We start from the raw sequence: 26,449 nt of genomic DNA, 5'->3' as shown, positions 1-26,449 counted from the left end.
TTCCTTCCTCCTTGGTTCTTTCCCCATCAAGGCTATTCGACTCTACTTCCTTAAAACTGAGATCCAGCCACCCTTAATGCATCAAATCTGTTATTTCCAATACTCTGTAATCTCTTTGTCAGTCCTCCAGCATTTTGTGATCTCATTTCTGAGACTTCAGCTGATCATAAGCTACTTAGCTTTTTATGCTTTTGGGAGAGCTGTAAATATCAAATCACTATTTGTCTTGCACGTGAAGATTCTTCCTGTCAAGTAACACATCCTAGAACACATTCCTATTACATAATATTTTTGTCACACATTTTCTTTCACACTTTTCTGCCGCAGTTAAACTAACAATTCATTTACTTTCCACTGATTTAGCCAATGTTCAGTAGGTGGTGCTCTGAGGCTTGTTCGCTGTATTTCAATGATGGGTAAATATAAATTCTGAAATAAGATTCAATTTTTCTCTTAATTTTTCTGAATTAATTTTTTTGTAAGTCCAAAATGAGATTGCAGAACTTATTAAACATTTCTTTCAATTATTTTCATTTCTCTGGCCTTATTCAGATTTTTGCATTTTGAAATATTGAGCCATGTTGTCTGATTAGACTCCAGTAATAAAATCACTCTTAATAAATATTGCCTTGTTTAACGAGGAGAATAAATAATGGTAATTCATTCACAATTCAGTTTGTGAGTATAAATGTGGCAATGTCTTTATAATCATACCAAATTACATTGGTTGGAGACCTGAACATATCTTAATCCTCTTTAAATCCAACTTTTAATTAAATAGAATAACTTTTTCATCTTACTACCTCTTTGTGATACATCTCCATACAACTGTCCAAATAATTCTGCATTGCATATTCATACAAATTTAACATATAACCCTAAATAAGGAAAATCTAATTGACATCTTTATTCTTATCAATCTTTTATTTTTCATTGAGTCCATACCATTTTCTAAATCAATAACTTTGCTTTTTTATATGATTGCTAGTTTATGATCTTTACTGCATTTTAATACTGAAGTATTAACCTTATTCTCTTAAATAACTCATGCCAATTGTAATAGCCTCCCTTTATTCATTTAGAGAACACTATACAGTATACTCTCAGCCATCCGACATCCATGGGGAATGGTGGGTAGGGAGGTGGGGGCAAATTCATGGATATGTTGCTTGAGAATTGCTCAATAAAATCTTAATTGTACATTACCCATTAGTATTCTATGTATAAACCCTTAAATAACTTGTTGAACTACATGTCAACTTTTAAATAACAATGTTTTACACTGCAATTCTATATTTTAAGGCTAAACGGTTTTAATGTAAAATACAGCAAAAATAATTCAAATGAATGACTGTACTCACCATCATGTGAAGTGCAAGAAAAAGGATGTTGCTGCTTATCAGCTTGCAAACTGCACAATCCTTATTTATAAACATAAATAAACTAAAAATGTCTTTTCAAACTTATTTTGCATAGTACTTGAAATAAAATTCTTAACAATCTCATAAGTTTATACACACCCTACATAAGATTGTTTTGTTTTCATAAACACAAAGCAATCTTATGTAAGCTATGCATAGACTTTTACACATAGCCTAGACTGGGCTAGGCACCCACTTAAACAAAAATCACTTAATTCTAAATGTCAAAAAAGCAATGCAATTTATTCGCTGTGTTCTGAATACTCTATTGCATTTTATCAGGTTCAACAGAACTTTCGTGAGTTTATGAAATTGCTTAATATTCTTACAAACTTTTTCCAGTTGTATGAGAATTCAGGATGCATAAATACCCAATAAAGGAGAGTTTACTGTACTTTGAAAACTGGGAATAATGCAATATAAGTGAAATGCAGGCTTGCACAATTTATCTGTATGTATTATGTATAAATAGTTTAAAAAGTAATTCCTTATTTTTTTTTGAAGTAACCTTGCCTATATTTCTAAACTGTCTCTGATAAAACTCACACACAATGCCCTTTATTTTTTGAAATACAAAATTGTGAACCACATGTGGGAATAGGTTATGATGGTGAGGTTTGTTGGAGATTGCTTGGAACTGAGGGGGTAAAAAAAGGCTGTGACAAACTAGTGCATTTGTTGCAATCACTATTGACTGATCAAAAATGAGTCTTAACCGGCAATTGTATTGTTTTGGATTTGTTAAAGATTTGTGTAAAATAATCTTTTGTAAGATAAATTCACTGTTATTTTCTAATAGTCTTTCTTCCCTCTTTTAGGGTAAACTTGTGAAGTACTTCAGCCGTCAGCTTTCCTGTAAACGTAAAGTTTCTCTGCAGGAACGGAATGCTGAACTAGAAGGATTTCCCCACCTTGTTCATTGGTTTCGGATTGTAAATATTCGGAAGGAAGTGATAGAGGTAACTTTGGCATTAAGTACTTAAACCATAATTTCTGAATAACTTATAAGACTGTCAGAAAGGTATATTGTTTGAGATAGCAGAGGATTGATTGGTTTTAGTAATCTGAATTCCTTTGTCACTTAGAGAGGTGTGCATTTTGCCCGGTTCATATTTTTTAAACGTCACTTCATAAGTGAGGGTCTGGTTAACATAGGTAGATCCGAAATAACTTGCTAATAATTATGAGATACAGGCAATTCAAATTAAAAATGTTGGTGCAGGAAGTCCTTTGAACACTTTACACAAGGTAGAAAGCTGGAACGTCATAACTTTGTTCCTTGTTCTGTGATGAATTCACTAAACTTAAAATTCCTTCATGTTGGTATCCAATCTCCAACCTCTACACCTTGCTACTTCCACTTAGCACACTCTGCTGTTCTAAGGCTGAAGAATTCTGTTTTCCCTCTTCTACCATTATTCTATAATCTCAATCTTTCATGTGTTGAATATAAACATTTGGAAGCTGTTAACCAATACTGTAATGACATGTAAACAGTGTTGTGTGTCACCCTAATGCTGTGTTTAAAAGTCCTATGAACACCGTGAACTTCATTTGTCAGGTTTTATTTCTGGTTTCTAGGATCCAGAGTATTTTGCTTATGTGGCCATTCTTATTTAGCTAATTATAACCAAAGAATCATCTGAAAACTCTTCTTGTTCACACACCAATAGCTCTGGAGTCTCCCAAGGATCAAACCTTGATCCCCTTCTGTTTCTAATCTTCGTACAACCCCTTGCTGCATCATCTAAAAATGTATTGGGTTTTACTCGTGCTGTCAATACTAAGCTCTACCTCGCAACAAACACTTCTCTAACTATTTATTGGTCACACTGAAGCCAATAAGTTCAGTCTTTGCCAGTTACACGAATTGGAAAATTCTCATCTTTGTTTTGATATCCTTCCATGTACTTGTCTCATCCCATCTTTTTAACTGCCTCAGCCTTGCAAAATCTTTATGTTCTTCCAGTTTCAAGCACCAGTACACACATGGCTTTAATTGTTTCATAACTTGCGGCCATGCCTTCAACTAAATGGGCCCCAAAGATCTGGAATTCCCTTCAGTAAGATTCCCTGCTTTTATGTTTTTCACTTTTACATGTTTTTTTGCTTTTACCTATACAAATGTCTGCAAATTAAACCGTGTTAAATTTTGCTTTATAATGCTTTTGTGGTAAAATTTATATCTTTATATAATTGTATATTCTTGTTTTAATTGTATATTATGTGTTTTATAGGATTTTCTTTCTAAATCCCACTGCCATGTATTTTTCTATAGCATGAAAACTTGTCTCATCAACTTTACTTTTCTCTGCTGTTCTCTCATTTTTTTGCCTAGAGCTCAATTTCTAATTTCTAAGCTGCTGCCAATGATGCTGCATTTTGTGATATACTAGTGAAAGGGTACTATATAAGTTGCTCTTGTTGTACTGAACTGGTTCAGTATCAGGTGGTGTGTGAATGCGCCCACTGAGATATGCTTTGGCATAGAAGCATCAATTTTGTTTCTTTCCCCCATATATTTCCGTCTCTGGCCTGTTCTAATATCGTGCTCTCTCTCAGTGGTGGCAGTCATGGGCTATCCCTAGTCTGGCTGTTACTCTAATAAACTAATGTCTGGAAAACTAACAGGAACATTGCATTGTGATTGAAGATTCATTTTCTTTCTCTGTTCATTGTGGCAACCATGCCTCTGCATGACACCTCCGTAATTGGGTATGGAATTTATGTTATTGTGTCAGTCATTCAGTAAGAGATGTAGAATACCAAAACAAGGCTCCATAAGAGGTTAGGATAACTGGGGGAGTGAGTAAGTAGTTATTACAGAGTGGTAGGAGCTGTCAGGACAACAGATGGCGTGTGACCCAAGTTTGCATAATTCCTCCTTGTAATTTAACCCTTGAAGACTAGGTAATATTCCAATAAATCAATACTGCAGTCCTGCCAATGTCAATATATCCATCGTTGCTGCCCAGATATGCTCATGGTACTCTATTATGACCTAACCAAATCTTTATACATCTTGAGCATAACTGCTGTCTTGTACTTGTCCTCTAGACAAAAAGTCCAACAATTCATTAATTTTTCTGTTTTTTTTCCCTGATTCTGTCCAGGACAATTTTTTTTTATTCATTTTCAAAAAGTGGGTGTTGCTGACAAGGTGGGAATTTATTGTCCATCTACAATTGCCCTTGAGTAGGTGGTAGTGAGCCATCTTCTTGAACTGCTGCAGTCTTCTGGTGAAGGTACACCCACAGTGCTGTTGGGCAGGGAGTTCCAGGATTTATATGAGCAACAAGGAAGGAATATATTTCCAAGTCAAGATGGTGTGTGACTTGGAGATGAACCTGCAGGTGGTGGTATTCTCAAGTGCATGCTGCCCTTGTATTTCTTGGGGTAGAGGCCATGGGCTTGGAAGGTGTTGTTGCAGCTTGGGTAAGTGATGAAGTGCACTTTGTAGATGGTACACACTTCAGCCATGGTTCACTGGAGTAAATGAATGTTGATGGATGAGGTGTCAGTCAAGCTAACTCTTGTCCTGGATGGTGTTGAGCATCTTGAGTGTTGGAGTTATGCTCATCCAAAATGTTCTTGTATCACGTAGATGGTGGAAAGGCTTTGGGGTGCTGGGTGGTGGATAACACACCATGAGATACTCAACCTATGATCCGCTGTTACAGCCACAGTATTTATGTGGCTGATGTAGTTGAGTTTCTGGGCAATCTTTACTCCCAGGACTTTATTGGCAATCATAATGTCATTGAATGGCCAGGATAGGCAGTCAGACTCTTTTGATGGAAAAAGTCATTGTCTGGCACTTTTTGATACAATTGTTACTTGCCACTTATCTGCCTGGGCCTATATATTGTTGTCTTGTTGCATGTAGGTGTGGACTATTCATTCTTTGAGGAGTTATGCATAGAATTGAACATAGGACAATTATCAGTGAATATCCAATTCTAACCATCTGGTGGAAAGAAGATTGTCGATGAAGTAGGTGAAGATCCTTGGGCATGCCTTGAGCAACTCCTGCAGCAACTTGCTGAGACTAGGATGATTGATCTCTATTAATCACATCCATTTTCTTTTGAGTAGAAATTATTCTGGCCATTGGAGTGTTTTCTCCATGATGCCCATTGGTTTCATTTTACTAGGGCTCCTTAATTCCACTCTTGGGCAAATGCTGCTGTGATGTCAAATGGTAGGTCAAATATGTTGGCGGAATATAGTCTTAATGGTAGGACTCTTGGCAGTGTGGAGGATCAGAGGGATCTTGGGGTCTGAGTCCATAGGATGCTCAAAGTGGCAGCGCAGGTTGACTCTGTGGTTAAGAAGGCATATGGTGTATTGTCCTTCATCAATCGGGGAATTGAATTTACTAGCCGGGAGGTATTGTTGCAGCTATATAGGTCCCTGGTCAGACCCCACTTGGAGTACTGTGCTCAGTTCTGGTCGCCTCGCTACAGGAAAGATGTGGAAGCCATAGAGAGGGTGCAGAGGAGATTTACAAGGATGCTGCCTGGGATGCGGAGCATTCCTTATGAAAGCAGGTTGAGGGAACTAGGCCTTTTCTCCTTGGAGAGATGGAGGATGAGGGGGGACCTGATAGAGGTGTATAAGATGATGAGAGGTATTGATAGGGTAGATAGAGGCTTTTCCCCAGGGCTGAATTGGTGGCCACAAGAGGAAGTAGGTTTAAGGTGCTGGGGAATAGATATAGAGGAGATGTCAGGGGTAAGTTTTTTTACTCAGAGTGGTGAGTGTGTGGAATGGGCTGCCGGAAATGGTGGTGGAGGCTGATATGATAGGGTCTTTCAAGAGACTGTTAGATAGGTATATGGAGCTGAGGAAAATAGAGGGCTATGGGTAAGCCTAGTAATTTCTAGGGTAGGGACATGCTCGGCACAGCTTTGTGGGCCAAAGGGCCTGAATTGTGCTGTAATTGTTCTATGTCAAGGGCAGTTATTTTCACCTCACCTCTGGAATTCAGCTCTTTGCTATATGTTTGGATTAAGACTTTGATGAAACCTGGAACTTAGTGGTACTGTTGAAACTGAAAATAGACATCAGTGAGGACAATATAGTAAATGCTGCTACAGTCCATCACTTTGCTAATGATAGTGAATGGACTGATAGGTGATAATCAAATGCATTGGATTTGTCCTACTTTTTGTGGACAGGGTGATTTTAGGCAATTTTTCACATTGCCAGATAATGGTAATCAGGGAAAGATTTTTTTGCCTAGATTTGACCCAATGCCCTGAAACTTCAGGGGGTCTGGAATTTGTCCTAAGGACTTACAAGGCTTCTTTATCCTTTCTATATATGTCACTGTATCACCACCAGTGGCTTAAGATGAACCCAGGAATAGTAATAAAGAAGTCTGGCACACTGTTTGTAAGATATAATTATGTGGGGACATCTTTATTAGGCTACTGGTTGACCAGTCTGTGGATCACTCTCCCAAATTAGATACTAGTCCCTGGATGTTTGAGAGGATCGCTTTGCAAGCTTATCTGGGCTGGGAGTGACTTTGCCAAGTCCAGATTTTTTGACTTAGTGTCTGAATTTGGTGCAAGATGGTCTCTCCAGATTGATCCCTTTCTCTATTTTAATGTCGCAATTGTGATACAATTGAATGGCTTGATCAGAGTTAAGCACATTTCTGTGTTTCTGGAGTACTTAGGCCAGTGAACCAAATGGCTTTTATTAACAAACTTGTAATATTGTACTCACCACCTCTAAGACTAGAATTTTTTTTAAAAGATATTCCTGATTATTTAACTGAATTCAAATTTGACAGCTGTAATTGTGGGAATAAAATTTGGATCTCTGCATTGGTTACTACAGGCTCCTGGGATACTAATCTGATAATTTACTGCACTACAACCATGCCCATTTTAGTCATTTATATTCATTGATGTCAAGTTTCTTTGAGATTCTGTTGGTTCTAGATTCTGAACATTAAGAAAATATATTATTCTATCCACTTAGATTGTGTCACATTTACCTACATTGAAATCCATTTGCCACTGGTTTTGCCATTTGCTTCATCTATTAAACCCCTTTGTAATTTAATGCTTCCAGCTATTCTTGAAAATGTGGCTTTCTATTCCATTACCTCAGTATTTTCTAAATTACTGGAGGTCTTCTGATATCAGTGCAGATCCTTGCAAAAACACTGCTAGGCACATGCTGCCTATTTGATTATCTGCTTACTGTCTTTACTCTCTGCTTCCTGACAATTCTCTAACTAGGTCAAGATTTTAGCTTCAATTCCATGAACTTTATACTTTGTCGACAGTCTCTATAGAGGGACTTTATTAAATACCTTCAAGAAATTCACATTTGGCAGCTCATTCAGTCATCTCTTCAGCCAGATTTGTCAGACTTGATTACCCTTTGCAAATCTATGCTGGCTTTCTCTGATCAGCTGGAAAATTTCAAAGTGTTCAATCACTACATCCTTAATTATGGACTAATAATTCCACCAAGATTGATATTAGGGACAATAATTCATCCTTCTGTCTCTTGCCTTTCTTAACTGGCAGAGTCACATGCACAACTTTGCAATCTAAAGGAATTACTTCAAATGAAGGGAATTTTGTAAGTTTATGTTTAGAGTTTCAGTGAATCCTTACCTACATCCTTCAAATGGGGTTGCTTAAAGTGGGGTACTCCTTATTTAAAAGGGATGTAGGTTCTTTTGCACAGGATGCCCTTGTTCCCTTCTGATCTTCCCAGTTCAGGCACCTGAACAACACTAATTTGATTTCTGGCTCAGGAGAGATGCAACAGGCAATATTTTGCAATCCTGAAGAAAATGGCTTGTTCCTTGCTGACCTCAAAAAAAATTAGTTCAAACTTGTGTTGAGTCAGCATTAAAACATTCCTCCCAACTGTTCCCAAAGTCCTCACGGGGAAGATTACTCTGAGTCCACAACAGGACCCAGCAGTAAAAAGCTGGGTGGGCGAGAAGTGTGGCTTAGTTGGCTGATATGTAATGATTGGGTATTCCCAATTGTATTACATGCACCACTCATCACAAAACAAATCTTCACAGGACATGTTTGGTTTGCTACAAGATTTTTAGGGGATTACCTAGACATAGGCATTGTGTGGAGTCTTCCACATGGACCCTGCTATAGGTAGCTCCAGATTAAGATATTTAATTGTCCCTTGGTTCCAACCTCTCAATTGCACTTTGAATGTTTTTTGGGCCCCACTGCTGGACCCAGAACCAATCAATTTCCCTCCCTTACCTAAAAAAGCTTGTTGTAATGTGCTTCACCCCAAACCCCAGACCTGATCCTGGTTGTTCCTTGTGTTCCCTTTACCCTCACTCCCAACAGAAGTAACCTTGCAACCTTTCCAATCCAACCACCCACGAACAACAGCCTCCATCCCCCATCCTCCATCCTCCTCTGGATTCAGTTTAGCTCTAGTGGGGAAAAAAATGTCTTTGTACAAATTTTAAATGCAATGTCTGTTCTATTGTAGTCAACATCTTGTGTATCTTGGGGAAATAGTATTTCTGCAGGAGGTTCTTTCAAGAAAATTATTCCCCCCTCTCAATCCTCGTGCAATGCCTAACACATAGAAAGGTATTAGCCTAGAAAATTTGTGTAACTTCTTCCTAAGCCCACATATTTTAATTATGTTATCTTTATACTTTGCTTACTCACACCAAGCCAGAAGTCAAAACCAATGAACTATTAATAACAGATAGATTAACAGAAATATGTTCATCTTATTTACTCATTTTATGTAATTCAGTAAGAGTTTTCCTAAACTGAAATGTGTAAATATTATATTATTCAGCAGAGGGCAGTATTGAACTGAGAGCGCCACGTATCAGTTTCGGATAGAGAACTGTTCTGATTTAGTTCTGAAGGTTTCACAGGTTTTAGCAGGTCCATTGCTTCTCCATAATATAACTTGCTCCCATAGATTCAGTGAGAAAACTTCCTTGGGAATTTAATTTTTGTTTGAAGGAACACCGTTGGTGGAGAATCAGTACACAACTCAGAGCTGGTTTTGTGGTACTCCTTTTCTAGTTCTTCGGTCTGTTTCTAAAATTATTTTACCAATTTCAGCATGTACGGATATTAGAACAGGAACAGACCATTCAACCCTGTGAACAAGTTCTGCTATTCAGTTTGGTAAAAGCTAATCTGAACCTCAATTCTATTTATGTGCCTGAGCTACACGTCCCTTGATACCTATAATTAACAGAAGTCTAAACAGCTCCATTTATGAAAACTGTGGTAATCCTGGTAGGCACATGATATTGGGGAGAGAATTGTGGGTCAGGGAGGGAATTCCAAAGTGTCAGCTAAAGGTAAAGCCACCAATGTTGTAAAAGGAGGGGAACTAACAACAATCCATAATCAATTTGGGTCATTGAAGGTCTTCAAGGACAGAAGTAATTATTGAATGTGACATAGAATAGGATAGGATACAGGTAGCAGAGATTTTAATGCGCTGAAGTTTACAGAGCTTGGAGTTTGAGAAATGGCGCAAATGAACCTCTGGATAGCTAACTTTGGAGATAATCAAGACAAGGATGAGGACTTCAGAAGCAGATATGTTGAGGTGGTGGTGGATGCAAGCAATATTTTGGATGTGAAAGTAGACAGCCTTGATGTACCTAGGCAATATTGATCTTTACTTTACAGTAGGCTGGTGTGGTGGCTATAATATGTCTCCCAGGTTTATGTCCAGTATTTGTTGGTGGAACTTTCACATGCACAATGGTTGCTGAGATAGTTGGCTCTTACATTGAGAGGTACCAACCCACACTGGCTCTCCATCCAATTCTGTCCCCAGCCCTTTTGTTCTCATCAAGACCTCTGCCCTCTCTCCACACAATCCTTCTTTTCGACCTCATCCACTCCTGTCCCTGGTGTCCATCCAGTCCTAGCCCATGTGCTTCATTCAGTCCAAGCTCCAGCTGTCTATCCCATCCCATTTCCAGCTTTTCATCTAGTTGCATCCCTTGCACTCTATGGACTTCCACCCTTTGCATTCTGTCCGGTAACACCTATGCACTTCAGTCCCATCTCTTGCTGCCCATCCAGTAACAACTTCTGCTCTCCATCCTGTCCCATGTCCTGCCGTCCATCCAACCCTGCCTTCACTTTCCATCCAGTCCCTTCCCCGCTCTCCATCTAGACCAACCCCTATGCTCTTCATCAAAATTCTTCTCTTCTTCAAAAATCTCCTTCTCTTCCAGATCCATCTCTGTTCTCCATGCAGAGTATGATTAGAAGTTGCCTTGGTGTTATGTACTATGCAGGAGATTTCATTTGATTTGCTTCAGATTTCAAGTGGTATTCCTCTGCATAATATTCCCATGGTGATGAATTCCATTGTTTTTCCTTGTGTAAATCAGTAACCAAGGAAATAAAGCACATCCCGTGATCAAGAAAAACACATTTTCTGGTTTCCTTTTGCCATTACATCAAGTGTATACCAAAGGTTAAAGTGTATATAAATGCATCACATAACCCTAAGATCAATTACATAGTGGATCTATGATTCAGATTTCATTTATAACAATCAAAAATTTAATTAGTTAGGGCTGTGTTCCTAATCACTTACATTTTCAGATGTTACCCAGTGGTTAACCTTTTGGAGAACAGGTGAATGAGGGGAAGGGCAATAATGGGAGTATTGGATTAGGGCTACTATTCAAGTAGTGGCTAAACACCGTTATGGACTAGATAAGCTAAGTAAACTGTTTTTTCATTTTGTCATTGATACTTAATTCTTTGTGCTATTGTTCATCAAATTGCACTTTATGATTTAACCTTTCTGTTAAAATCCTTAGGACATAGCTCCTGATCAGCTGACTCTAGAAGCCCTTTTAGAGATGACCGATGAAGAAGTATGTGAAACAGTGAAGAAATATGGGACAAACAGTGAGGAATGTGCCAGATTAAACGCTTCATTGTCCTGCCTACGAAGTGTTTATAAATCAGGTGGGCAAACCATGTTGTGCATGGCTGCAATGTACTCAGGCTGAGCACATTGAGAATGGTTGGATTTTGGAACGGATTTAAATTCAGAAAACCTTTGTGTTGTGCAGGGAATTAAATATGAAATTAATTTGATTCTCAGGTATAGTGAGTAAAAGCACTCTTTCTTGCTTCACTGATCTAAGGCAATTAATCTTAGCCAGAACAGCAGATGAATTGCTCTAGTTGGCATTAGTGTTCCTGCATGAGGGAGAGGAAATTCGCTCTGAAGTTTCATGTTCCCAGAAGTTATCTAACAGCACATGCTGAAAAGTATACATGGTAATATTGTGTCCTCTGGTTGAAGAGCCTATCCAAACTCGTGCATGTAGAAATATTACTGGTAGATTAGCAATATTCATTTCAACAGAAAGGAAAATCGGGGAGGGTATATAACCAGTTGATTGATCCACTGTTGTCCCTTTGGTGCTTCCAATGAAACTAATTTGAAGTATCTCCACTCTCACTCTCTCAATAATGAAAGCTTGTGGTTCCTGTCTACCCATTTCATTGACATCCATAGACTGCTGGTAAGTGCACAAGTTTGAGATTTTTAAACCTAGTGACCTGAGAATCAAATAATCCTGGGAAAAAGAGAAACAAAGAAAGAGATTGAGAGATGAGAGAATAAAGACCTAACAACCTGTGCAGCTACATTCGGTAATACTCGGCACCTGCAGTAACTAAACTGAAGGAGCCGCACAAAAAAGGAATAAACTACACAACCATTTTGAAGTTGCATGTTGTGGAGTTTGCAGAAAAAATGTGTGAATAATCATAGAGAGAGAGTGTGTGTGGCATCAATAGGAAAAGTGTAGACCATTGAAGACAAAACAAGGATAAAGTGTAGAAATATAGAACTAGAAGCTTGTGATAAACTTGTGTATAGTATAGCTCTGTGTGGAAAATTTTGTTTGACTTAATTAAACAGCAGTCAAGACATCCGATCCTTTTGTTAATGGTGATTGGGTGAATGAAAGCAGCACAGATAACCAATTCAAACTTCACAAGTAGCCCTTGCGGTTGCAAGTTTCATGCAGAAAACAGGCTTTCCAGCAGAAGTAAGCGTATACTTTGCAAAGGTTCCCAATAGATAACAAGAATAAATGATGTGATTCCATCAATTTGTCAGCAGATTGAAAACAAGAAACAACTATGAGCTTGGGCAGATTGGAAACATGAACATGCTCCCAGTGTATTTTTGTATACCTTTGACCTACATAGCAATAAGGCTAGAGAGAAAACATCCAGGTAAAAGTTTCAGGATACAAGAAAGTACACTGCTTGTAATACTTGTGTAGAATTGAAGTCAGTGGGAGGGGGAGCAGTGTACAGCAGTGTAGTCTTCAAGAGAAAGTGAGCATTACTGGGTCATTACTCATTATTGTACAAAATCTAATATGGCCTGCCCCCTTGTTGATCCTCAGACTTGTTTAACTCCTACTACAGTCTTAAATGCTTCTCCATTTCTTAATTCCTTTCATAGTCTCTTCTGTTAACTCCTCATTATATTTGTCTTATCATTAAATTGATTTCATTGATTACTTCTCCTTCACTGCAACCATTTTTGCTAATTGATTTGCAGAATTTTATTCCTTATATTTCAAGCTGATCTATTTTCTGTAAGAATATGGAAAATATTATAAATAATTTTCAGGAAATTCTGTGGCTGCCATGTTTGTAAGGTTGAAGTTCAGGTGTGTGTGGGTGAGTGGGAGGGGGAGCAGTTTAGAAAAAAGGGTGAGAGGTACAACTTGCAGGTAGAGAGGTATATGCATCTTGACATTTCTTCACAATGTTTAGTAGGCTATCTGAATACATTCTGCATGTGTGCTATCATTAAGTATTATTATTGCTGTCATGTTGTTCAAGCTTTGATGTTGCCCACTTGAAATGAGAGAGATTAAAATTTCAGACAATTGCAGCATTGTTGTAGAAATAAAATAATCAACCACTGAGTTCAGTTCTTGCTGCTACAACACTTAGGCTGACAATCAGTACTACTCCACTGCTGAGAGAATGCTACATTTTCAGAGGTCCTGTCGTTTTGGTGAGGTAGAAAACCAAATTTCCCCTGTCCTCTCATGATGTTAAAGATGTTATGATATGACCTCAATGGTGAATTCTCTCTGATTTCCTGGCTTGTACCCCCCCCCCCCATTATTATTAAAGCAGATTATATGGTCTCTTTCTCATTTTTGTTTGCAGGACTTCACTGTACACAAATTATTTATTATAATTTCTGGAAGAATGATAATACTTTAAAAGAACTTAGTTGACTCATGTTTTGGAGAATCCTGCTCATAAAGGACATGAAGTCATAGAAGGCACTATGTAAATACAAGTCTTTCTTTTGTTCAAAAGGTTTATGGCATTTACAGGTTCAAAATGAGTCCTGCCTGATGCAGTTCAGTGGCATTGGTACAGGGATATAACTTTAGCAGAGTGTAGCAATACATATCTTTACAACTATTGTTTATGATACCATATCAAACCACTTGATTGAATATTTTGTCACTAACTTCTTTCCAAATTACTGTTATCTCTGACATTCTAACCCCACAGAGTATCTTCACTGCAATTAAATGTACTTTCAATCAATTGATAAATATTGCTAGATTGTGCATTTGCTCATATGCGGTACAACCTCAAACAAAGGTTAAGCAGTTTTTCTAAAGTACAAATCAGTTGAAAACAACTTGAAATACCTAAATCATTATTCCTGGGAAATGCCAACTTCCATTCTAGCATATGAAACTTGTATTGCAAAGACACTTGCTTAGGCATCGACTGCTAAATAATGTGTCTTAAGAAGGACTGAGTAGCAGTTTCACTTTGACCAGATTGCTTCAGACACTGTGATAGATGTCATGACTCTCTCTGGGCATTCAAGCAAGAATGCCTTTTTTATATTTTCTGTTTGTTTAAAGCTTCAGGAGAGTGGTGACGTTTAACATCATATGAGGCCACAGGTGTCATTTCACTGACTTGTCTTCAAAAAAGACATGACTGGCTTGTGACAGATAAGCTCTCATTAGCAAATGTGACAAGTGACATATTGGGAAGCAAAAAATACTTTTGACAGTGTCAAATTTCCCATTTTTGTCATTGCCTTCTCCACTGACAGCTTTCTTTATGGGCCATTGCTTATGTCTGTGTACACTAGGCTTTGAACATGGGGACCTAGAAATCTTTTTGTGAATTAAAGCAGTGGATGCCAGGTATTCCAGTGTAAGTATTGAGTGAGGGTTCACTGTCACATTCTAAAGCACATGGGTGGGGTCTGGAATATTGAGGGTTGAGTCAGGTTATTGGGTTGCAATCAGCTGTGAAATTGGGGGAGGTTTGAGATTGAGCTGTGGTTGTGTTTAGGGTTTGGGGTCACATTTGGCTGTGGTATGGTGATGGGGTTCTGAGGAAGACTAGAGGAGTAAATACTTAAAGGGGACCTACCAGTAGATGGTGCCATGGGCTTGGACCTGGTCAGGCAGGTCTACTTTAAATATTTCTGAACCAGGCCTCATATTTGTTCTAAAGACTTTTCCAGTAAAGTGAAAGATTTAGTGAAAGTCACTAAATTGCTATTTACTGACTGGACCAAAAAAAACAACTGACTTGAAACAGATAAATTGTTTAATTTTTAATAAAGAAGATACCTTACATTTTTTATTACAACATGGACAGAGGCTATTTGACCCATCAAATCTATGCCCGCTCCAAGCAGAATAATCCCCATCACTTCAATACTCCCTTTCATTATTCCCCTGTAACTCCGCAACATATTCTCTCGCATATGCTCACCAGCTTTCCCTTTTGGTTCTTTTGCCACTTACCTACACTAAGGGTATATTTTCAGTAGCCAAGTAAAGTATCAGCATGTATTTGCAATGTGTGAGAAATCAGAGCACCTGGAAGAAAGCATATGGTCACAGGGAGAATGTACAGACTTCACATGGACAGCTCTGGAGTCAGAATGGAATCCAGGTCTCTGTGAGTCAGCAGCACTAACTGATGCACCACTGTTCCGCCACTAATAAAAAAAAAGTGAACAACCAAAAACTTGATGAATTCTGCATCAAAATGATAGCTGACAGTGAAAGATCAAAAAGTGACATCGCCATGAATGCTTGGCTGTCACATACCAGTTATCACTACGGTAACTTCTCTGACCCAAAAATTCAGAAGGATCATGATGCCCTGCTTTCATGGTCTGTATATGTTCTGAAAATCAAGAGAAAGCTTTTTCCCTGCTCCTGGGAAGGTTTCTGACTTCTTTGAGTTTATCTTAGGATGGAAATGTGCATGTCAGGCCTTGAGGACAAGGACCTAAAATTCTTTTTCATTGGGAAAGGCACAAAATGGCTAACATATAATCAACTTTCAAATCAAAGTAATTGGATAGCAGTCAAGTAAGGACCTTTGCTAATTTCTTCTTTCTAACTCAGAGTATTAAGGCCAGTTGCCGAATCTCCGTTGAAGATCTGCTGGCCTTTAAGTCCTTAACAAAAACAGAAAAAGCTGGAAGCACTGAGCAGGCCAGACTGAAGCTGATAACATATTTAAATATTGGTGTACTCTCAAAAACTAAAGTAATATTTACTTTGATCTAACTGACATTTAAGCTTGCGAATGCTTTCTCTGTGCGACAGATTATAAATTTGTCAGATGCTAAACCCTTATTTTATGGTTCAGTATTTTTCCAGCACATTGTTCTTATGTGAATGACTCAACAGTTTCCTTAAGCAATCAATGGAGAGTGTAACAGACAGTGTTTCAGGTCAATGACTCTTATTATGATCCTTTTGAAGGGTCATAAGAAGGGTGCTAGGTGCTTCCTGCATTTTCAGCTGAGTGCTTCCTGTATTTTCTATCTTTGCTTGGAATTTCCACCATTTACAGTTTTGTGCACCAATTGATAAACCTTTTTGAAGACATGATTGTTCTGGTCTGTGTAGTTCAGCAATTCAATGGGTTAGCCTGTTGGTCACCGGGAAACCAAGGAATATGTTTCAAGCAGGTACCTTTATCAGACTGGGTCACTCATACCAAGCAATTAATCTGGCTGCAGGCCTGTTTGCTTGCTTTCTGGTAATGATCTTGCTTTAAAGTGGAGCAATGAAAATGGGGGAGGAAGCATATCTTAGATCCATTGGCAGGTATTATGGAGTAACATATGTGGTGAACTTGGAACACCAGAATCTCCAGCACTGAGAATAAAGCTGATAACATATTTAAATATTGGTGTACTTTCAAAAGCTAAAATAATATTTACTTTGATCTAACTGACATTTAAGCTTGCGAATGCTTTCTCTGTGCAACAGATTATAAATTTGTCAGATGTTAAACCCTTATTTTGTGGTTCAGTATTTTTCCAGCACATTATTCTTATGTGAATGACTCAACAGTTTCCTTAAGCAAATTGTGCTCCTTTATGAACGTAAATCTACAATTTTTGTTCCCTGCTGCAGTGAACTAACATAGCTCCAGCCTGGCAATTAACCTTTATTACAATGAATTGCTTCTTAGAGGGTGCCAGTACAGATTTTGTCAATCCAGATGATGGTGATCATCACATTGTTAGACTATTTTCCATGAGCAAGGTACTATACAGAACAATCATCAGTTCACATTAGATACATATTGCTTTGTTTAAGAAGTGTATTTTCTTCAGTGTTTTTCAGCTCAGTCTTGAAGAGACCAACTCCAGTGGTAATACATGAGCACTACCTTCAGAACTTTACCAGGTCCTTTTTATAACAGAATAAGGAATATAAACTGAGAAGAACTGTCATGGAATCTTTTTGATAAAATAGGAACAATCTCTTTGGACATTGTTATTAACCAGCAGATAGATTAATGTGATTAAACAGTGGGGTGATGGTGGGAGACTTGTATCCTCTTAATGATCTTTCCAAACAACATTATGCAGAAAATGCACTAGCTTTTGCCATTCTGTATACTTTCAAGTTGTCCTTCACCTCTTCAACAACCTAAGTTTTTTTTCAGGGAAGAATTGATCTAGAACATTTGCTCTTTAAGGATATAAACTTGTTCTGCATCGAATTAAACTGTTTTTAAAGTAACATCCAGATATTGTCTCCTGTTTTACTCATAAATGGAGTAAAACAAGAGAAGACTGTTTCATAACATTGAAGTCAATCTTACCCAAATCTAGAAATAAAGTAGCCATTTTCAGTTTCTCCCTTTCAAACACTATGTTGAACTCAGATCATGGTTGCACGTAGGAAAATGTGCATTAACTAAACCATAAATAGTCTGTTAACTAAATCTGATTGATTACTTATAACCAAACCTGATCTGATCTGCCTCCTTGTGGTTGCAGGACACATTGCCATAGAAATCTATCCAAACGCTCAATAAATTCACCACATTTCTGACCTAGTCTACTTATCCCAATCTACATGAAAGTTTAAAATCCTCACTGAAACCATTTTGCTTTTGCTACATGCTTGTCTGTTATCTGCATTAAACATCCTATCACTTCACAGTTGCTTTCAGGGGATCTTTACTTGCGTCCCTTGAGAGTCTTAAATCATGTTCCATTGACTTATTCTACCAATGAAGTTTTCACTGTTTAGTTACCTCTCATTGTTGTATGGAATAGTGCTTTTTACATGCAAATCATGCAAATACCAATTTAGCCGATCACTGTAGCAATCACATCCCATTGTGTTATTGGATTAGGCACTTTTGTACAGTATTCACATTAGTGCATTTGATGTTTTTCCAATATAAAAAGCATGCCTAACAATACTGTATCACTAATTGCATAATGGCCATTTCTTCAGGTGAACAGTTTCAGTATGACTAGGAGTATTACTCTGTTGCTTTAATCATTACTTCAAGGGAAATATATTGACCTCAGGAAACTTGATCAGGCAGATTCAGTACTAGCTGCAGGCTGCTCAGAAAACTTCCAAAGACAACAGAGTATGCCACTGCCAGTAGAGAGTGCTTTCCCCAGCATTTAGCTGCTGTAATACTCATTTCATTGGTTCATCAATAGTGATATCACACCAGCACTTCATTATCAATTTTCCTAGCTGAGGCATAGCAGTGTCTACTGCAATAACAACAGCTGCCATACAGCGTCAATTATCTCTGTGCAATGAAGAATATAATTTGTGTGAAATGAAGACACATTTAAACAGCACCACTGTGTTCAGAATGAATTATAATAGAAAAATAAAATAATATAAAAAATAACAAATAATAACATTTGGGTTTGTAATGCCCTGGTGCCTTTCCCATTTCACCATCTTCTAAATGGGTTTCCTGACCTGGTGTGATGGTGTGTCCTATGTGGCTGCAATCTGGCAGCCAGAAGTTTGCTCCCTTTCACTTTGCACAGATGTCCTTGATGACTCACAAGAAGGTCTTGCCCAAGATGAGTTAACACATGCTGTAGCCCAGGGTCAATGGAAGGAACAATCAGAGATGATTGGGTCTAGGATGTGGGTGAGCATGCTGTCGGAGAGACAGTGGTGGGAGGTGACCCAGCGCCCCCATGAATGGGGACGTCATTGTTCTGAACCTGCCCACCAAGTGACTCTTCAGGAGACTAGGTAGACAATGGTGTGTCAGTCTACTCTCTTGCAAACTACTCAACCTTTGTTTTAATTCCCAGACCTGAAGCTGAGCTGGCTGACTGGTCTTGAATCACAAGTGTCTGGTTCCTCCTCTCATTAATCTTCAGAGTCAGTTGTCTGTGCAATCTGAGCAGGACTCCATTTGTGACAAATGGTTTAAGTTAGTTGGGGCTGGGGCAGGTGTGGTGCTGTTCCTGCAGTAGAGGGAAGTTCCTGTAGACCATATCTCTGGTCAATTATGACATCTTTCTGCTCATGCTGGAGAACATTCTTCATGAAGAACAACTCCTGGATTACATTTGTGTCCAATGAAAATGAATGGCATCTCACTGGTCCATGAGAACAGCAATCTGTTCATGAGAGGCAGTTTCCTGGTCAGTGAGGACATCAAGCTGCTTCCTGGTGTTTTATTACCATTCCTCTGCAGCAATAGCCCACTGCGCTCTTCAACCTCATCATCATCCCCTCTTCTCTATCTCACTGCATTGACCCCTCATGCTCGTCCTATTCTTCCATATCATTCTCTTCTGCCAAAGGGGAAATGGGTGATCTGATATCATGCAAAGACCAAACAGAAGATAGTTGCATGCAAGCTGCAGCCAAAATGTCTTTTATTGTGATGCAGTCACACAGTTAATAATGGGGATGTCAATGGTCATACTTGCAGACCAAAGAAAACACCTGCTATTGATGTGATTTGCAGTGTGGTCATCCCTCTGCCCATTAATTGTAAGATAGCCTCCTCTCCTGTAATCACCAGGGATCTCTTTCTGTATGAGTAGTCTACAACCTATTCCTCACTTTCTTTGCCTAAATACAGGTGATGAAGGATATTGGGTAACCTTTTCATTATCATTCCTTTGGGGATTTGACATGTGTCTGTTGGGTGGAGGGGGTAGAATATTAACCAAGCAACTCAGCGGGTCAAGCAGCAACTGTGGAGGCAAACGATGTGAGTTGGTAATTTGGGTCGGGACCCAGCTTCGGGACTAAGAGGGAACAGAAAAGATTGCCAGTATATAGCAGTATGTAGGGGTTGGGTTAGAGGCTGGTAGGTGATAGGTGGAGCCAGATGGGGAGCTGATGATAGGCAGATGGAACCAAGTTGGGGGAGGGGATAGGAGAGATGAACAAAGGGAGAAGCAAACTAGGTGGACAGGTGAGTGTATGTGGGAGGAGAGTACCGGAAGAGTGGATTACCTGAAATTAGAGAATTCAATATTTATACCATTTGGTTTGTAAGTTACAAGCAGAATATTAGATGTTGTTCTTCCAATTTGCGTTTGGTTTCTTTGTAGCAATGGAGGAGGTTGAGGACCCACAGGTTGGTGTGGGAGTGGGAAGGAGAGTTAAAATGACATGCAACCGGAAATTTGAGGTGGCCTTGTGGATAGAGCGCAGGTACTCTGCAAAATGGTCCCCTAGACTATACCTAGCTTCACAAATGTGGAGGAGGCCACATTGTGAGCACCAAATGCAGTAGACCAAATTGTGAGGGGTGCAGGTGAATCTCTGCCTCACGTGGAAGGGCTGTTTAGGTCTCTGGATAGTGGTGAGGGGGGAGCTGAAAGGACAAGTGTTACACACCCTACATTTGCAGGGGACAGTGCTGGGGTCAGGGACCTCCAAAGAGAAAGGGAGGGAGAGGAGAAGAAATGACGGGTGGTGGGATTGCATCAGAGCTGGTGGACATGATGGCTGATGTGTTGGATGCAGGGTACAGTGAAAGGTGAAGACCAAGGAAATTTATTGCTTTTCTGCTTGGGGAAAGGGAGAGGGGTCTGAACAAATGTGCAGGAAATGGAGGAAATATATGTGAGAGCTCTATCAACTATTGAAGAGGAGAAGCCATGTTTCAGGAAGAAGGAAGACATTTCAGAAGCTCTAGTATAGAAGGCCTCACCTTGAGAACAGATGCGGCAGAGATGGAGAAATTTAGGAAAATGGATGGCATCCTTACAGGAGGCAGGGTAGGAGCATGTATTGAGAATCAGTGGGTTTATAGAAGATTAATAGTGGGATGAGGGTAGGAGTGGTGTGGAAGAAGACAGAATGTGGATGGCGAAGCATTTTGTGTCATTATCATAAAACAGAAAATGCTGGAAATACTCAGCAGGTGCTCAGCTGCACCTGTAGGCAGAGAAACAGAGTTAACGTGTCAGGTTCACGACCCTTTGTCAGAAAGGGGTCTTCGACCTGAAACATTGACTCTTTCTCTTCCCACAGATGTGGCCTGACCTGCTGAATATTTCCAGTGTTTTCTGTTTTATTTTAGATTTCCAGCATCTGTAGTTTTGTTTTAATTTTTACTTACTTGTGTCATTAACAGATTGTGTTTTGTGTGTGAAATTATTATTGAAGTGATTTCATCCTTAGTAATGCTACCAAGCCACATCCTCCTTGTGAATTGTTAGTGCAAATTCAACTCAGTGTGTTCCTATGAGTGTAAATATGTGTTTCTGAGCATGTGTCAGCATGAAAGAGCAGTATTTATTTTGGTCTAATATTTATGCAATATTTATGTTGAGCTCACTTTGACACATCATGGTAAGGTTCTGCAATTTTTACTGGCATTGCTCCATACTCCATTGCACCAGATTTTTACTCCATTCTAGCCATCATTTGCCAGGCTCTACTACTGGCAGACCCGGGATAGGCCTCCTACTTCTCCAGTCTACAAGACATTTCTCTTGAGCTCTATTTCCTGTACCAGGATATCAATATCACGTTATGTGAGCTGTAAAGTTCTTTCCCTTTGCATTGTAATCTCTTGCTTCTCTACGGCCACCATTGTGTATGTGTGCTTATATCAGGGTGCCATGGAGAGTGTGACTTTAAGGGCTGCCTTCTATTATTGCTGTGCAGCAAAGTAGTGACAGCTATACAGAAAGGAATATGGATCTGCGCACGTCCTGTTCTAGTGCACATTTCTGGTTGTCATCCACTTTAACACTATTTTCAATGTCACGTTCGCCAATTTTACTGTTTTTTAAAAAAATTTTTAAAAATTTTTATTTACAGCGTGGTAGCAGGCCCTTCTGGCCCAACGAGTCCGTGCCGCCCATTTTAAACCCAATTAACCTACCCGTACATCTTTGCAATGTGGGAGGAAACCGGAGCACCCGGAGGAAACCCACGCAGACACAGGAGAACGTATAAACTCCTTACAGACAGAGGGAATCGAACCCCGATCGCTGGTGCTGTAATAGCATCGTGCTAACCGCTATGCTATCATGCTGCCCGTTGTTGGGTTTGGCTTTACTGTGAAGTACAGCAATGGCTTAGCACACCAGTAAACCCTGAAATTAAATTCTAGGCTATTATATCCTATTATAAATTGTCCCAACTGTGTTAAGGACACTGACTTTTCAAAAATGTTGTTGGACTCATTTCCAGCATGCTTCCAGCTGATGAAGCAAATGCTACATTACAGTTAAATGAAGGTAGCTCCAGCAGATGGCATCATCCAGCCATTTGCTGCCTTCCTTAGTAATGTCATTTTGTTATAAATTGTGGAAAAGGCACATTCCTCACCATCAAAGCATGTCAAATGTGTAGAGAGCAAGTGGACTTGATATTGCTCCAAATTTAACTTCTGCGCTAATGGTTTCCCAGATCCATTGAAAAGGTTACACATTTTGATTTTCTTTAAAAGTAAGTTTACCTGGTCAATATCCCTTAATTACCCAAGAATATTTGTGTTAATATATTAGTAATATTATCTATTACTAATGAAGTATTGATAGATGAAGAATACCTGAAAAAAATACAGTGAAATGTCACCTTTGTAAAAATGTGAACTCTTTAATGATTGACAAGTCATGTAATTAGTCTGCTGAGCGAGAATGTGTGAGACAAAAGAGCAATGGCTAAATGTTAAATTTTCAAACAGCCCCTCTCCTGAGGGTCTTGGTGTCATGATATTTTTATCTTTATAGCGCCTTTTTAAGAACACCAAAGGATCTTTAAAAGTTGTGAAGACAAGAGCTGCAATTAACATTTTAGAAATAAGGGCCCAAATGGCCAAGAGGTATGCAGGCATTAGTTTGAACAACATATATGAATAATTCCAGCTTGTTTGCTGAACACATTAAAATAATGGATTACAACGAAGTTAATTGAATATGGAAGTGCTGTTATGTAGATATGCAGCAAAACTCCAACAATTCGTCCTTCAGTTGTTCAGAGATCCCGATGGTTCAGCATTTGATTCATTGAGTGTAGATTTCTACCCTGTCTTTAACACACTTGAGTCCTGATCCAGTGCTCCTTTTAACACACTGGGGCCCCAGTTCTCATGCTTTCTTTAACGAACCAGGGCTCTGATTCACGAGCTCCATGGGCCCCAGTTCCTGTGCTTCCCTTATACCCACTGGAGCCCCATTTCCTGCACTCCCTTGAAACTCATTGGGCCCCTCTTTCCATGTTACCTTGACTTTCACTGGGTCCCTGTTTCCATGCACTCTTGAAATTCAACAGGTTCTTTTTCCTATGCCCCATAAATGTAAAATTAAAAAAAAGGGAATTAAAATTGTGTTGGAGTTACATCCAACATCTAATAGTCTGGAAAATCTGCCAGTTCAGCACCATGGAAGTCCTGAGCATGTAGATTAACAGAGTTTTACTGTTTATGCTTGGAAGTTCATTTCTGGTCAGTGGTGCTGGAGTGCCTTTGATTGCAGCGGCTGTGGATTCTATTCCACTTCTGAAATTCAGCTAAGAAACAGATCTGCAATAAAATGCCTTTTTGATATGAAGGAGTGAAATAAGTAAAAGGAATAGCCAGTAAATCTCTAGAAAGGGCAAAATGGCTAAACTCAAAGACAAATAATGCCAACTAAATCTGATCAGGAAACCTGACCTAGGTATTGTTTTTGATTGCATTAATAATTGATCAAAACAGAAATTGTTGTTCCTTTACCTAAATATCTGTGTTCTTAATGAACAGATATAAATATATTATTGTTTTGTCAAGTACATAGTACATAGAATGGTACAGCACAGGAATAGGTCCTTTGGCTTATCATGTCTGCGCCGACCATGATGTCAATTTAAATTAATACCATTTGCCTGCTCTTAGTCTATGCCCCTCCATTCCCTGCCTGTTCACCTGCCTGTCTAAATGCCTCTTAAATGTTGCTATCATATCTGCTTCCACCACCCGCCCTAGCAGCACGATCCAGGCATCTACCACTCTCTGTGTGTATAAAAAAAAATTGCCTTGTAAGTCTCCCTTAAACATTCTCCCTTTCACCTTTTAACCTATGCCCTCTAATATTTGACATTTCCACCCTGGGAAAAAGACTGACTATATACCTTATCTATGCCTCTCATAATTTTATAAACCTCTATCAGGTACACAATCAAGAAGGGGATTCATGAGTTTAAAACTCCTTCCTCAATTTAGAATTAACACATCATACAGCAAAGGTGTCATATGTCAGTTGGGGAAAAAAAGCCATGACAAGTTAACAGTTTTGGTTGAAATATTTGGTTGTCTGTGAAAGACAGTTCTATTAACTCAGTTGATAATCAACCTTGTGTGCAGTTCTTGTTGGCTAACTATAGGAAGGATGTCATTAAGATGGAAAGGGGACAGAAAAGATTCTCTAGAACGTTACCATGACTGGAGGGCTTGAGCTATAAGGAGGGACTGGATAGGCTGAGACTTTTTCCTGGAGCATAGGAGGCTTAAGGGTGCCCTTATAGAGGTTTATAAAATCAGCATGGGCATAGATAAGGTGAATGGTCACAGTCTTTTTTCCAGGATTGGGGAGTCGATACTAGGGGGCATAGGTTTAAGGTGAGAGGGGAAAGATTTAGAAGGGATCTGAGTGACAATTTTTTCACACAGAGGATGGATATATGGAATGAGCTGCCAGAGGAGATGGTAGAGGCGGGTACAATTACAACATTTAAAAGACAAGTACATGGATAGGAGAGGTTTAGAGGGATATAGGCCAAACACTGAGAAATGGGACTAGCTCAAGTAGACAACTTAGTCAACATGGACAAGTTAGGTCAAAGGGCTTGTTTCTGTGCTGTGTAACTATGACTCTATAAGAACAAGGAAAGTTGTTTTTATTTAAAAAAATTAAAAATTCTCTTTACACAGATGATATCTGACCTGCAGAGTGTTTTCAACATTGTTTTCTTTTTATTCTATATAAATGCAAGTTCTTTCTATATCTGGAATGGGGCTTCAAGATACACTAAAGTAAAGCCCTCTTTACAATCTCAAACAATGCACGTTTAACTATTATAAAATGCACCTCAATGTGATAGTGGCATTTACAAACCCCAGGGACAGCTTAGTTGACTCTTTGCTAAAACTGACAAGTAATATCTGAGTGAAGTATTGCTTCTGTAATTCATAATGGCCTTTTGGCTGATGAAATTTGACCTTTATTTCCAGCACAAAAAGAGAATATTTCATCCTGTTAGTTTGAACCTGTGCCCCTAACAGAATAGTACAGTGGCAGAGTGACTAGAATCCAGAGATGTATACTGTTGATCTGGAGATGTAAGTTTATATCCCTCCATAACAGCAAGTAATTAAATAAATCAGCATTTGAAGACAAAATGCATGTATCATTAACAGTTGCTATGAAACTACTGAATTATCATAAAAGCATGTTTGTTTTGGCAATGTTTATCAGGGTAGGAAATCCACCATCCTTACCTGGTCTGATTTTTGTGTGATTCAGGTTGACTCTTAACTGCCCTTGGAAATGACTGAGCAAGCCATTCTGTACAAGAGGCTTTACAGAGGGACATTAAGTTTAGGTCTCCCCGGTGGCATCCACCTTCCATGAAAAATTTAGAAAAACAGGGAAGTGTTGCACTGTACTTCTCCTATCATTGTCTCTCTCACCCTGTAAAAAATCACACAAGCTTTTCCAGTAACATCTGACAGATTGCAAAATTAGTACCTAAGCTATTGCATGCACACATTTTAAGTTATATTGGCACTCTTTGTAACTGAAATGGCTCGAAGCTGCACAGTTCTTTCATCAATCACTATAACGTCAATGTCTTCATGGTCCAAGCAACATGTGAAATGTCAGTGATACTAACTAAATGTGCCATTAGGTGATGTCATTGATGTGGCATCAGGAAACTTACTGACTTGAATTACTTAAGTACTAATTATAATGCACAGTTCTCATTGCCTCTCCAGATGTGCATGTTTAATTCAGATTTTGAGCATTGACCTGTGCAGCTTTATCCAATCTCTGTAAACCAAGCCGTCCCAAACCAATGTGATGCTTCCAATTCCTTCATTAAAGCTAATGGGCTCTTTGAATGAAATGTAATTACTTGTAAATTATCCAAGGAATATTTCAAAAACTCATGCAACTACCAAAAGTATATAACAAGGCCTTGACAACATACAGGC

The 26,449-nt window shown here is 38.9% G+C and overlaps 1 protein-coding gene across 1 annotated transcript in view; it reads left to right on the top strand.

Moving 5' to 3' along the window:
- Positions 1-26,449, top strand: part of ksr2 (kinase suppressor of ras 2) — a 298,317-nt gene that overhangs the window by 57,843 nt on the left and 214,025 nt on the right. Inside the window, 2 exon segments of the mRNA XM_052032133.1 lie at positions 2,240-2,380; positions 11,254-11,404. Of these exon segments, the coding sequence (XP_051888093.1) occupies positions 2,240-2,380; positions 11,254-11,404 (292 nt within the window).

Source organism: Pristis pectinata, chromosome 17, assembly GCF_009764475.1.
Source record: "Pristis pectinata isolate sPriPec2 chromosome 17, sPriPec2.1.pri, whole genome shotgun sequence".
NCBI lineage: Eukaryota > Metazoa > Chordata > Chondrichthyes > Rhinopristiformes > Pristidae > Pristis > Pristis pectinata.
This window is presented reverse-complemented; position numbering and strand designations above follow the sequence as displayed.